The sequence below is a fragment of the Terrapene carolina genome, unplaced genomic scaffold (genome assembly GCF_002925995.2).
Source record: "Terrapene carolina triunguis isolate 2854851 unplaced genomic scaffold, T_m_triunguis-2.0 Scaffold96, whole genome shotgun sequence".
NCBI lineage: Eukaryota > Metazoa > Chordata > Testudines > Emydidae > Terrapene > Terrapene triunguis.
Window position 1 is genome coordinate 19,663,838 of NW_020664447.1, and position 11,812 is coordinate 19,675,649.

Sequence of the window (11,812 nt, forward strand, 5' to 3'; positions counted from 1 at the left end):
TGAAGATATATTTGTAATTTCTTGCAAGTTTTACTTTTAGATCTTATTTTTGAGTTGATGTAATATCTTCTTCAAGTCGGTGGCTCTAAAGCAGTTACTTTATATGTATGATTTGTTGAAATGCTTGGCTATGTAAACAGACATTCAAAAATGTCAAAATGTGAGTTATTACACAAAGCCTCTGGTTAATGGCATATGTGTAAAAAAAAATGTAAAGATCTGGTATATCACTTTTTAGAATTTACCTTTTAAAATTGTAGTGCAATTTCCCCTCTTCATCTCTCAAATGTGAAAGCAGGATGAACACACACGTTAAAAGGAATGCTGTAATCCTCTTTATTTACTTTGTGTATTATGATGAATTTTGGTATAGTTGTATGTAGAAAAAATTAATTAAAAAATTAACAAAGGAATGTTGCTCAGACTTATAAATGAAGTGGCTCCACAGATATACATACACTACACTGTAGTGAAATGCTTTCTAGAAGTGACCACATTACATTCGATTTGTGAAAAAAGTTACATAAATATTCTAGCACCAAAATACAGAATATCTTTTGAACAAAATAATTTGTTTCTCTTAAACTAACATAGTTGAATATTCACTTACATATTCTGACAGCATCCATTTTCTGAATGAAACTGAAAAATGCATTTCCCATCTTGGAAACAATTTACCACTCAATTATTGCAATATTTTTGTAGTATTTTTGGTCCCATGATGAGAGAGAGTCAAGGTGGGTGAAGTGGTCCAATAGAAGATATTACCTCAAACACCTCACCATTAGTTAGTTATTCTAAGCGGTAGATCTCAATCTTTTTTCTTTTTTTCTTTTAAATATTTTCAGCACTTTCAGCTGCCAATATATTTTTTCTGCACTGGATCAGACATCAGGTGTCAGAGCTCATGGAAATAATACAGAAAATCAACAACAGAGGAGCAATATTCTGTTTTGAGCTGTAGCTGCTTTGAGAACCATGTCTGTAATACACCTCTTCACTGTTATCCCATCCTCTGTTTCATCCTTTCATCATCAAAAATAACATAGCTCTTTATTGTAAGCTCCTCAGGACAAGGAAAATATCTTACTATCTATTTGTGTAAATATACATATTGTGTAAATTCATAGTGATCTATACATGTTTTGAAATACCCATCCTTTGGATAATAAACAAGGGAGAAACATCATAAAACAAATCATCATAGAAGCAAACGATTTTTCCCATAGAAATTAAAGACAGACTATCAATATGGGATTAGTGTTGCATGAATATGGAGGTTTTGCATTTTTGTTTTTTAAACAGGACATGCACTGACTGCAATGAACAAATAAAACTGGGACACAGCAAACATTAAAGGGGTGCCTTTCCACTACTGCTTAACTCTTCTACCCTTCCTTTTGTAAAATAAAAACCTGTTTATTATTCTGACTTTATCTGCCTTTATTATTATTGTAATCACTCCCCCAGATATCTGTTCCTTAACGTTTCTTCTTTGTTCATATATGTTTATCTTCATCTGTTATGTTCAAAAAGTAAGTGCAGATCTTTCAGGATTGATTCTAAAATCAGATTGAATATTTAGCAATGAGCAAACCTAAAAAAAAATGGAACACATAGGTGTTTTAAAATGTGTGTGTATTTCAGGTAAATTTGTAACAAGATACCCTCCCCGTTACTACTCTTTTCTCCTCTCCCTTCCACAGCTCTCTCTCAAGTCAGTATTAAATGGCTTTTTAGCCTTTTTCCTTGAGGATGAGTTTATTGCATTTGCTATGGACTGGAGAATTGCACCTTATTTTGCCCCCCCCCGCGCTAAGTTAAATAAACATTACAATTGTAACTGGTACAAGTAGCCCAGAAAGATTACATAACAATAATTACTCTGAACTGCATAATTGCAGCTTTATATTACTGCCAATTTAGACTGCAATCTTTTCGGAAATTGCTATTACCTTCTAAAATGACAACTAAATACTACAAACCTGTTTAAATTTTCCTCTGATTTTTTCCAGATCTTCATGAAGTTTGTCATAAGTGGGGTCTTCATAAGGGTATTTCTGAATCATTCCTATTAATGATTCCAGAGCCTTTATTTTTTTACTGCAAAAAATGAAAATACAGATTTTCTTATGGTGGTTCTATTCAGCAGAAATAAGATTGTTTCAGTTGCCACATGAAGACGACACTGAGTATTTAATATTAAAGTGTTACACTTCAAAATACATGACCAATCCTGCCACCGTTTTCTCACACAATGTTCCCCATTTCGGTCAATGAGACTACCGATGTCAATCATATGCTGTATCAGTTTTTCAATACACACACTGTGTGTACTTTGTGTTAAATGCATTTGTAAATATCTTGACAAAGATTTTTCCTTAGACTCATTAGAAAATATAGTATTGGGAAATATTTATAATATGTTTCCAGACCAGTGGCTGGAGGGAACTATGAAAATGCAACGTATTATTAAACAGATTATTACTATTCTTTGTTACCAATGATGATAAATGTAAGACAGATTGCCAAAATATATTTCAAAGTTGTGTATGTGTGGTGGTGGCAGCTCTTTAAGGTACCTCTACCACCACCTGACACTAGAAAAATTATAATGACCTATGGATATATACATGGCAGAGTTTAAAAAAAAAAAAAAAAAAAATCTACTTCCCACTTGGCAGGACAGGCACTAAGAAATTCAGACTCGTGGTATCAAAAAGCTTTTGCAAGACATACTTGTGTTGCAGTAAGGAAAAAATAAAAGTAATTAAGCCATTCTCCAGGTAGGGCAAGCAGAGATTGCAGGCATTCTGGCACTACTTCTGGATCATTCATGAAATAGTACTGATGCCCTTACATCTCACTGGCTTGAGAAAATGATTCCTGACAGCTAAAGATCAGATCTAAAATGGAAATGGGAGCGTATAGTCACCGTTATTACTGACACTGAGTTCTAAAACACTCAAAGTGCAGTACAGTTGTGGCATTCATATTAGACTAACATGCAATGCATATGTCAGGTGAACAAGACAGGTGCAACTGGACATCTGCGCAAACCAAAACTAATTAGGAGAAGCTGGTCAGGGTTTTAGGTTTGACTGGGTTTGTATCAACCCAGGTCTTCAAATGCTCTGGTATTGAAAGAAATATTACTCAGTATCTTTTTATAAATTTTATTAAAATACTTTAATAGTAATAGTAACTTAGCTTTGGTGATATTTTTTAACTACACTATCAAATTAAGAAAACAAATTAGTCACAAGACTGTAATGGAATTAAATAATTAAATTAATACTAAATAATTCTTAAAACCCAAGGAGGAGTCTAAAGAAGTACCTGTCATTATAGATGACACTCAAGTCTCTCAGGACTTTTAGACAGACACAGAACACACTTTAATGAATAATTTTTTGAGACAATATATAAGGCTGCTTAAACCTGGGGAACTTTTCTTTCAGGCACCTTCGCTGTGTGGACTTTATGGGTGCTCTCATACAAATGTGAATGCACACAGCCACACATTTACCGTAGTTTTTTATTTTCTGGGTGTGAAAGTGTCTCCCAGCGAATAAAAATAAAAGACAAACAAACAAGATAGGTAAGAGAGGGGATGCACACTCTTCAGCTCTTAGTCTTCTTGTCTCTTCTAAAATAGGCTCTGGAACTGCAGTAAAGGAGATGGTGATGTTTTGCTGGCACAGAGCTTCTCACTAAAAGGTCTCCTTCTAGTGCAGGGAGAGACTCGTCAAAGGCTGGAGCAGCCTGGCTGTTGATGTTGTGACTTCCTCTCTCCAAGGTGATCAGTCTGGGAGATTCTGGAAGATCAGTCTTTCTGCAGATGGCTTGTTGACCTGAAAGCTTCTCAGACTTTCATTTCACAGACTCATAGAATATTAGGGTTGGAAGAGACCTCAGGAGGTCATCTAGTCCAATCCCCTGCTCCAAGCAGGATCAACACCAACTAAATCATCCCAGCCAGGGCTTTGACAAGCCAGGCCTTAAAAACCTCTACAGATAGAGATTCCACCACCTCCCTAGGTAACCCGTTCCAGTCCTTCACCACCCTCCTAGTGAAATAGTGTTTCCTAATATCCAACCTAGACCTCCCCCACTGCAACTTGAAACCATTGCTTCTTGTTCTGTCATCTGCCACCACTGAGAACAGCCTAGCTCTATCCTCTTTGGAACCCCCCTTCAGATAGTTGAAGGCTGCTATCAAATCCCCCCTCACTCTTCTCTTCTGCAGACTAAATAACCCCAGTTCCCTCAGCCTCTCCTCCTAAGTCATGTGCCCCAGAGCCCCCTGATCATTTTCGTTGCCCTCCAATCATTTTGATTGTATTGGTTTGGAAACTTTGCTTTGCTCTGCCTTGCAATGCCTTCCTCCAAGGTCTTCAGACAAATCAGGTGCAAGACCTAACTTGGAGCCATGAAACTTGGCCCAATCAGGTTCAAATTAGGTCACACTTAGCAAGTATCACTTTGGAAAAGTCCTATACAAAACACAGAATATTTTTAATTACACAGAGAGACTAAGTCTGTGACCACTCTTCCCAATACTGCCCCCCCGCCAAATAAATATAAATAATCCAAATACATGAGACCACTTTAGAGGAAGCTAGCATGGTCTTATGTGAGAGCAAGGTCTTAAGATGACATTATGTCACCAGTTTACAAAAAGTTCAATATAAAAATCCTATTAAAAACAGCACCCTTGAAACAGCCAGTTTAGCAAACATTTAGCAAAATTACAAATAAGTTCAAACTTATGATCACTTTCAACATCTCCATTTCTTCAACAAGGCAATTTCAATACCTTCCTGTTCTGAAACTGGTATATAGCTCAAACAACTATCTTCTGGAATCTTCATCTTGATAAGGTTTAAAGTAACTTTTCTCTATCAAGAGAAAACCCATTTGAAATATTACACTTTAAGTTCTATACAAGGTCTGCATTTCCACATAAGCTATTCCCCTCACACATACTTAAGGTAAAAATCAGTTATGATCACAGCTGATACCTAATTTAATGTCAGCCCTGATCAAGAATTATACCTAGTATTTGAACAAATATTGAATGTTACAGTTTACTGAGCTAACTGGGTAACACACAATGGACAGTGGAAAATCCATATTCCTGTTGTGTTCACTTCATTAGCTGTCTACATGAATGTGAACTGAATTTAAAATTATCTCTAAGAGCTGGTCTACACCAAAAACTTACAACAATGTAGCCACAATGTAGCTATGCCAACTTAATCCCAGGTGTAGACGATGCTAGATCAAAAGAAGAATTCTTCTGTTGACCTACCTACTGCCTCTCAGAGATGGAGAACCCCTTCAGTTGCTGTAATGTCTAAACTGGCGTTTTAAGTGTAAACATAGCCCAAGGCTCTTCACTGAGGGATTCTTAAATATCCCTTTACACCATCCCACTCTCTTAGGTCTAAAGTGTAGGTTATCTGGAATATGAAAATTGTCTGTATTTTGGCACCTGTTGCTCCAGGACTGGAATATTCCTTCCCCACCACACATACTTTATGACAAGACGACAACAGAAGTGGCTTCTTTTAAAGCAAGTTTAAAAACATTTACATTTAAGAAAGCCTTTGAAGCAACACTGATTTTACTTATGATTTTACATAGGTTTTAATTGTTTATATCTTGTATATTTGTAGTACTTAATTTGTTTTCAGTTGTTGTATTGCAAAGTCTGTGATACATTGTTAGACAGGCCTTACATGAATACAATCATATACAAGACTTGGGATGAAAGACACCATATAAATGGAAATTTATAAAAATCTATCAGGCCTGTCAATCCTGTCATATTAAGAGGACCTGAATATCTAAGACTGCTGGCTAAATACACCTAGATGTATAGAACTTACATGGTTCATGGATGGCACAATTAGCAGATCCAAATCATGGACCTCACCAGATTCGTCATTTACTAAAAGGAAGCCTTGGGTGGGCTAACACAACAGACTCCTTTCCTGAGAACCAAGATTTCAGCTCTGCATTCCTCCTGCCACTGAAATTATGAATGCTGCAGAAGAACAGGCAATAGTAAACACAGGCAGGAAGGGATTCGGCCATTCCTCTGTGGCCCCACACAGATCGTAGCAGTGGCATATTGCCCCACAGCTGGGCAGAGAATTCTCCCAGTGCAAGCATGGTGTAGGAGAGCAGTAAGATATCCTATTCGGACCCCCATCACAACCTCAGTGTAGGGAGTGTGCCAGGGCTGAAGGAAGATGCTGCATAGACTCTGACCCTCAATCTTTAGCAGTAAGAACTCGGTACACTCTCAACTAGTAGTTTCACTCAAAAGGTAATATCTACAGTTATATCAATAATTTATATTTTTCTCAGCATCATAGCTGTGAAGAGGGCATCCTTGCATGTATGATACTGTCATGGTTTCTACTTTACTTCATTTAAAAAAAACACTCTGCCTGCGGTTGGCAAATTTGATTCTTGTAATGCGAAAAAAAAAAAAAATATCGGTTGTTCCTCCTGTATATTTCTTAAAGAAATAACGAGCTTTACTAGGGCACCTATAAAAATATTTTAGCCTCCCCTTAGAGAAAAGAAACTATTAAATTCAGGGCAATCAATATTAATAAATACTATTTTTTTAAACCATACCTGGGCTTTTCTTCTGCAGATCTGTGAAGCAGACGCTGCCATGTCAATGCAAACCCAAGATAGTATCCAATCTGTGAATTTATAAGAATTCAATAAAAAAAATTCCCCTTTATCTGTATTCATTTAAACAATAAGTTAATATATTCTAGCTAATCACTAGTACATGACAAACTAAAATAGAAACATCTTGCTATGCTACTTCTAAAATCTGTTTTGCATCAGAGTGTGCTGAACCTCTTCAATTTAAACTGCAATGGAAAGTGCAGTTTTGCAAAACACCCCACCATATTTCATCTGCTTTGTTCCCTCAGAAATGTGTAACTCTATTACCACACGTCTGAGTCATAATTACAAATCCAGCTTCATGGGGGGAGAGGGGAAGAGAAATGATGGCACTGAACTTAAGACACCTAGGAGATAAGATAATGGGTAACATTTTCAAAAGCATGCATTTTCTAACGTGATTTAGACATTTAGGAGCCTATGTCCCACTGACTTTCAATGAGACCTAGGGTCCTAAGTGCCTAAGCCACTTGAGTGTTTTTGAAAATTTTACTCCCTATAAATACCTGAGAGAGAAATTTGGCAGGATTATCTGTATCTAGCATCTTTTAAAATGGTTGAGCAAGTTCTGAGAGCTTTTGCATGGCCACAATTGTCTTGACTAACACTCCTTTGGTAGTCCTTTTTGGTCCTCTGAGGCAAGCCCATAACATGAAATCAGAAAGTTCTGCAGCCAACACTGAAAGATCAGATTCTTAGCGTAGTTAACTGTTTATTATATTGAAAGAGATGGCTGCCACTTTCAGTTTCATAACAGTTTTCATTCTAATGCCCAGTTTTCTGTCACTCAATTTTCTGAAACCCCAATCTTCAAAGCTGAATAATTCCTGAAAGTGAATTTGAGCAAAAATGGTTAAAGCTTTCTTTTAATTATGAAAAAAAAAAGGGGCGGGGAGGAATACATACAATTATAAAATAATTACTGCAATTTTTTTTGGTAAACATTCTACACCTAACATAGTGAGAGGGAGAAAGCTGAAAATTGGGGTGGATCCTTCACTGAGCTCACGTGAGGGTAACAGTTGTTTTTTATTTGATTGAGTTATTCTCTTCCACAAAATGTATGTCCCAATCTTGCACAGAAATCCACCTGATCTCAATGAGACTGTGCAAGCAGATTGGGACCTTTAACTGCAGAGACAAGGTAGGCTGTACAGTAATCTGGTTAAATTAACATTACAGTAAAAACTGTGCTAAAAGTGAAAAACAAGTAGAAAGGGCTGTTCACTTTTTTTAAGATATGCAGGAGGGAACCTAGATCCTGCACAGCTCCTGGGATGCACAGGAGTGGGTTTCTTTTCTTCTCTATTAAGATGCATAGAATATGATGCCCGGGTGGCATCTAGCTAAACTGCTCCAGATTATGGAAGTTACATCCTCTTATTGCCAATATGTACAAGCCAGAAGAGTTTTAATGTTGAGAGTAAAGATCCTTTTTATGTTTTTATTTTTCTCTTTTTCTCATAAAACAAAAACAAACAAAATCAATACAAAAATATATTGAGAATGTTAAAGCTTCGTGTTTAGGCATTCATGTGACAAAATACCTCCTTTAAGTGAGTTTCGCTGACGTTGCCTGAAATACAGAGTAGTGCATAATAGTACAAGACACGACTTAGTATATCTAAGGTTGAAGGAAAAAATGTGAAATTGTTTTATTTGAGAAACAGGATGCTATTATGTAATTAAAGACTGCACAACACACATGCACGTACAACCTCAACTGTTGCATCTTATGGAATTTCAAGTGCTTAACCAAGCAATGTTGATGTTTTCTTAATATAGCTTTTTGTATGGGATTAAATGGTAGATTCAGAACAGTTTACAAATCAGTTTTTTGTGTGTTCCTGGAATGAAGGCCATGGAGCAATACAAGATTTAGGTCACCCATCATGCTCTGCTCAGGCACTACTTCAGTACAACACCATCTAATCTCAGCAACACATTGATTTTTAGGAAGTTTCGACATTTACCTCAGACCCAATCTTGGCACCATGTAGTGCTCCATACCTCCTTCCCTCAATAACACCAACATGACTTCCTTCAACATAACCTTCTTGATACCCTTCACCATGAAATCTGTAAAGGGAGAAATAGATATGGTTTTATTAGGATTATTTTTTTTATATCAGCAAAGGCATAATGCAGAAATACTAGGCCATACAAATACTGAATATTTTATTATTTTTACTGAAATATTGCCTTCATAATTCCAACAGATTTCAAAGCAATTTCAGACTGCTTATTCGCGAGACAAAGTGGAGTAACAATTACACCACCCTATCTGCTATAAAGTGGTATTAGAGAGACAATGTGGGTGAGGTAATACTTACTGGACCAACTTGTTGATGAGAGAGTTGTTGTTTAATATATTAGATTAAAGAATACAATTTAAAGATGACAAAAGTTCTGTTAGACCATCCAGCTCTGGCTCAAATGCTTTGTTTCTCTCACCAACAGAAGTTGGTCCAATAAAATATATTACCTCACCCACCTTGTCTCGTTCATATCCTGGGACTGACATGACTACCACTACACCGCATACAGTAGTATTCTGCAATATTTGATGTCTTGGTTAAGGTAGAAAGGCTGGGAAAGGGAAAGAAAAATCTAAAGGGGAGACTCTCAGAAATTAGTGTTAAAAGAAAGCATTCAGATATGTAACATAGATGGTGGTAGATATCTTGTCTGCAATACTGGAGGCCAAAGTTTAAATCCCAAAGAGTGCAGCACTCTCTCTTTCCAGCCAGCATTTGCAAAGAAACGAACATAGAATCTTAATGTCTATGATTCTTTAGCCTAACATATTAAAAAAACAAACTCCCCTGCTTTGGTAAGGTAGGTGACAGGGCAACACAGTAAGACAAATGTCTTCCTTACAGCACCTTCCCAATGGGGCGAGCGCTAGGAAATCTCGGCACAGCCGGGGGCAGTCCCTGCGCACGCAGGCGCTGCTTTTCACAGCTGTGCTTAACACGGTTTGCCAGAGCCCCGCGGCAGGCAAGTAGGCTCCTAGCTCGGGGCCGCCTCCAGCTTTGAACGCCAAGGGCTGGCGGCTCTCACGCACCTCCCCAGCCTCGGGCTCCGCCGCCTTTCCAGGCCTTTGTTATTTATCCACCTTGCACCAGCCGCAGCCCCGCGCGCAGCCCGACCTCAGCAGCGGGAGGGAGGAGCTGAGGTTGCGGCGGAACGGTACCGTAACGACACACTACTACCGGCTTCCGTACTGCGGCCGCGTCACGCGAACGGGGCTCGCGCTCCGGCTCGGAGGGGAGGGGCGCGCCCCGCCTGTAGCCGCAGCGGTCTAAGTTCGCTCCCCTCCGGGGCAGGGAGGGCTGTTCTCTCTCCCCTCCCCCGCCCCGGTACCTTAGGGGGGAGAGACCCGGCCCCGGGCAGGGCTCCCCTCTGCCAGCCCCACCTCTCCTCGGCCATCACGATAGCGTCGAACATATCCGAAGCGCTGGCAGCCGCCTCCATAGCGCGACGAATCTCCCCGAACTCCCGGCCGGACGCGCAGGCTCCACTCAGGGCATGCTGGGAAGGGACGGCGAGCCGGAGGGCTCAGGGCCGAGGCGCTTCTAGTGCGCAGGCTCGAGGGGGGGACAAGGAAGGAGCGTCCCTCGCTGGCCTGTCCCCATCCGCGCCGCCGCGGCTAGTGGGCGGGGCTTCCTCTCGCTCTGCCCGCCCCGCGAAGCCCCCGCAGGCCGCCTCCCATGGAAACAGCCCCCTCGTGTCGCTCGCGCTGCCGCCCCCCCGTAGGGGCCCCGAGCCCGTCGAGATCCCCGGTCCGCCGGGCAGCGCAGCCCCACGCCTCGGCCTGTCCCTGGCGCGGCAGAAGGGGCTGGGGGCAGCTCACATGGTTCGGGCCCCGGGCTGGGACCCAGGAGATCCGAGTCTTTGCTCTGAGGCAGGCTCCCGCAGCGATCGCCTCGTGCTTCCCTTCCCATGTCTGTGGCTTGGGTGTTTCAGCCCGAGGGCTCGGCCTGGTTGGCAGGGCTGTGGTAGCCGGGAGCGTCTTCCTCTGTGCGTGTGCAATACCCTGGGGCTACTTGGGGCCTCTAGGCGCCGCTGTAATACAAATAAATCCTAGTACAGCTTATCACAACTGCTGGATCTCCCTTCGTTGCTTCTGTGCCTGCACAAAGAGAACGGAAACACTTTCATCTTCTGAGGATTATTCTGTTGTGTGACGCATCCAGCTCCTCGCCCACCCCCCCTTTTACTGCACAGCCCTGTAAACACCAGAAACAGCCCTGTAAACAACAGGCCAGAAAATTGTTCTTGCAATTCACATTTGATTAGATGGCCTCTTAGGGACCATTATCAGGTGGCATACTTTTAGAGCAGCCCCCCCCCGTGCCCAGTGCAGAAATGGCCAGCTAATCAGGGTGCTAACAATCCCCATCTGTACTGTACCTCAGTCTTGATTACATTTAATTGCATTTGCCATTAGTTTAAAATTTAAACTAATGGCAAATGCAATTATCCTTGGGAGTCAGAACACATCATCACTAATATTATAATTAACAGAGTTGGCACATAATCGTCTTGCCTATTGTGTTAATGTCTTGTATCTTTTGCTTAGGCATGCACTATTTTATCTTTCCTGTATATTGGAAGTGAGTTTGTTTGAATTTGGCTGTTGTCACTGCAGTATTTGCATTTGACTATTGTTACTCAATTTCTTAACATTAAAAAATAAACTAACAAGACAACCATCTCTACTTTGACAAATGGAACTCCAATTGCTGCAAAGGCAGGAAAATGTAGCTTAGTTGACAAGAGATAAAAGATGGGGGAAAGTGAATGAATGGCAAAGGAAGAAGTTCACCTGTTAAAGGAATCAGTGGACACTGGGTGGCACAATAAACACAGAAATACCTATCTGCACATTTCTTTTCTGTTCTCTATCAGTTTTGTGGTTAACCAGTAGAGGGGGCACGGGTGCTTTCCATTTATATACATAAAAATATAAAGCAATAGCACAAATTAATAAAGAAACAAGATTAAAAAGACAAAAGCAATAAACACGACAATCACATTCAGATTATAAAAAGGGGCCATACATCAATTGTGACATTGGTAGTTAACCCTA

General features: G+C 40.2%; 1 protein-coding gene across 1 annotated transcript; it reads right to left on the minus strand.

The window, feature by feature from the left end:
• Nucleotides 1–320: 320 nt before the first annotated feature.
• LTO1 (LTO1 maturation factor of ABCE1) lies at nt 321–10,309 on the minus strand (the record flags this gene model as incomplete). The annotated part of the gene is given in 6 exon segments (XM_024205055.3): nt 321–1,597; nt 1,986–2,103; nt 6,655–6,725; nt 8,691–8,796; nt 10,136–10,239; nt 10,241–10,309. Coding segments are annotated over 6 exon segments (537 nt in total), but the record flags the coding sequence as incomplete, so codon positions are not given.
• Nucleotides 10,310–11,812: the final 1,503 nt, after the last annotated feature.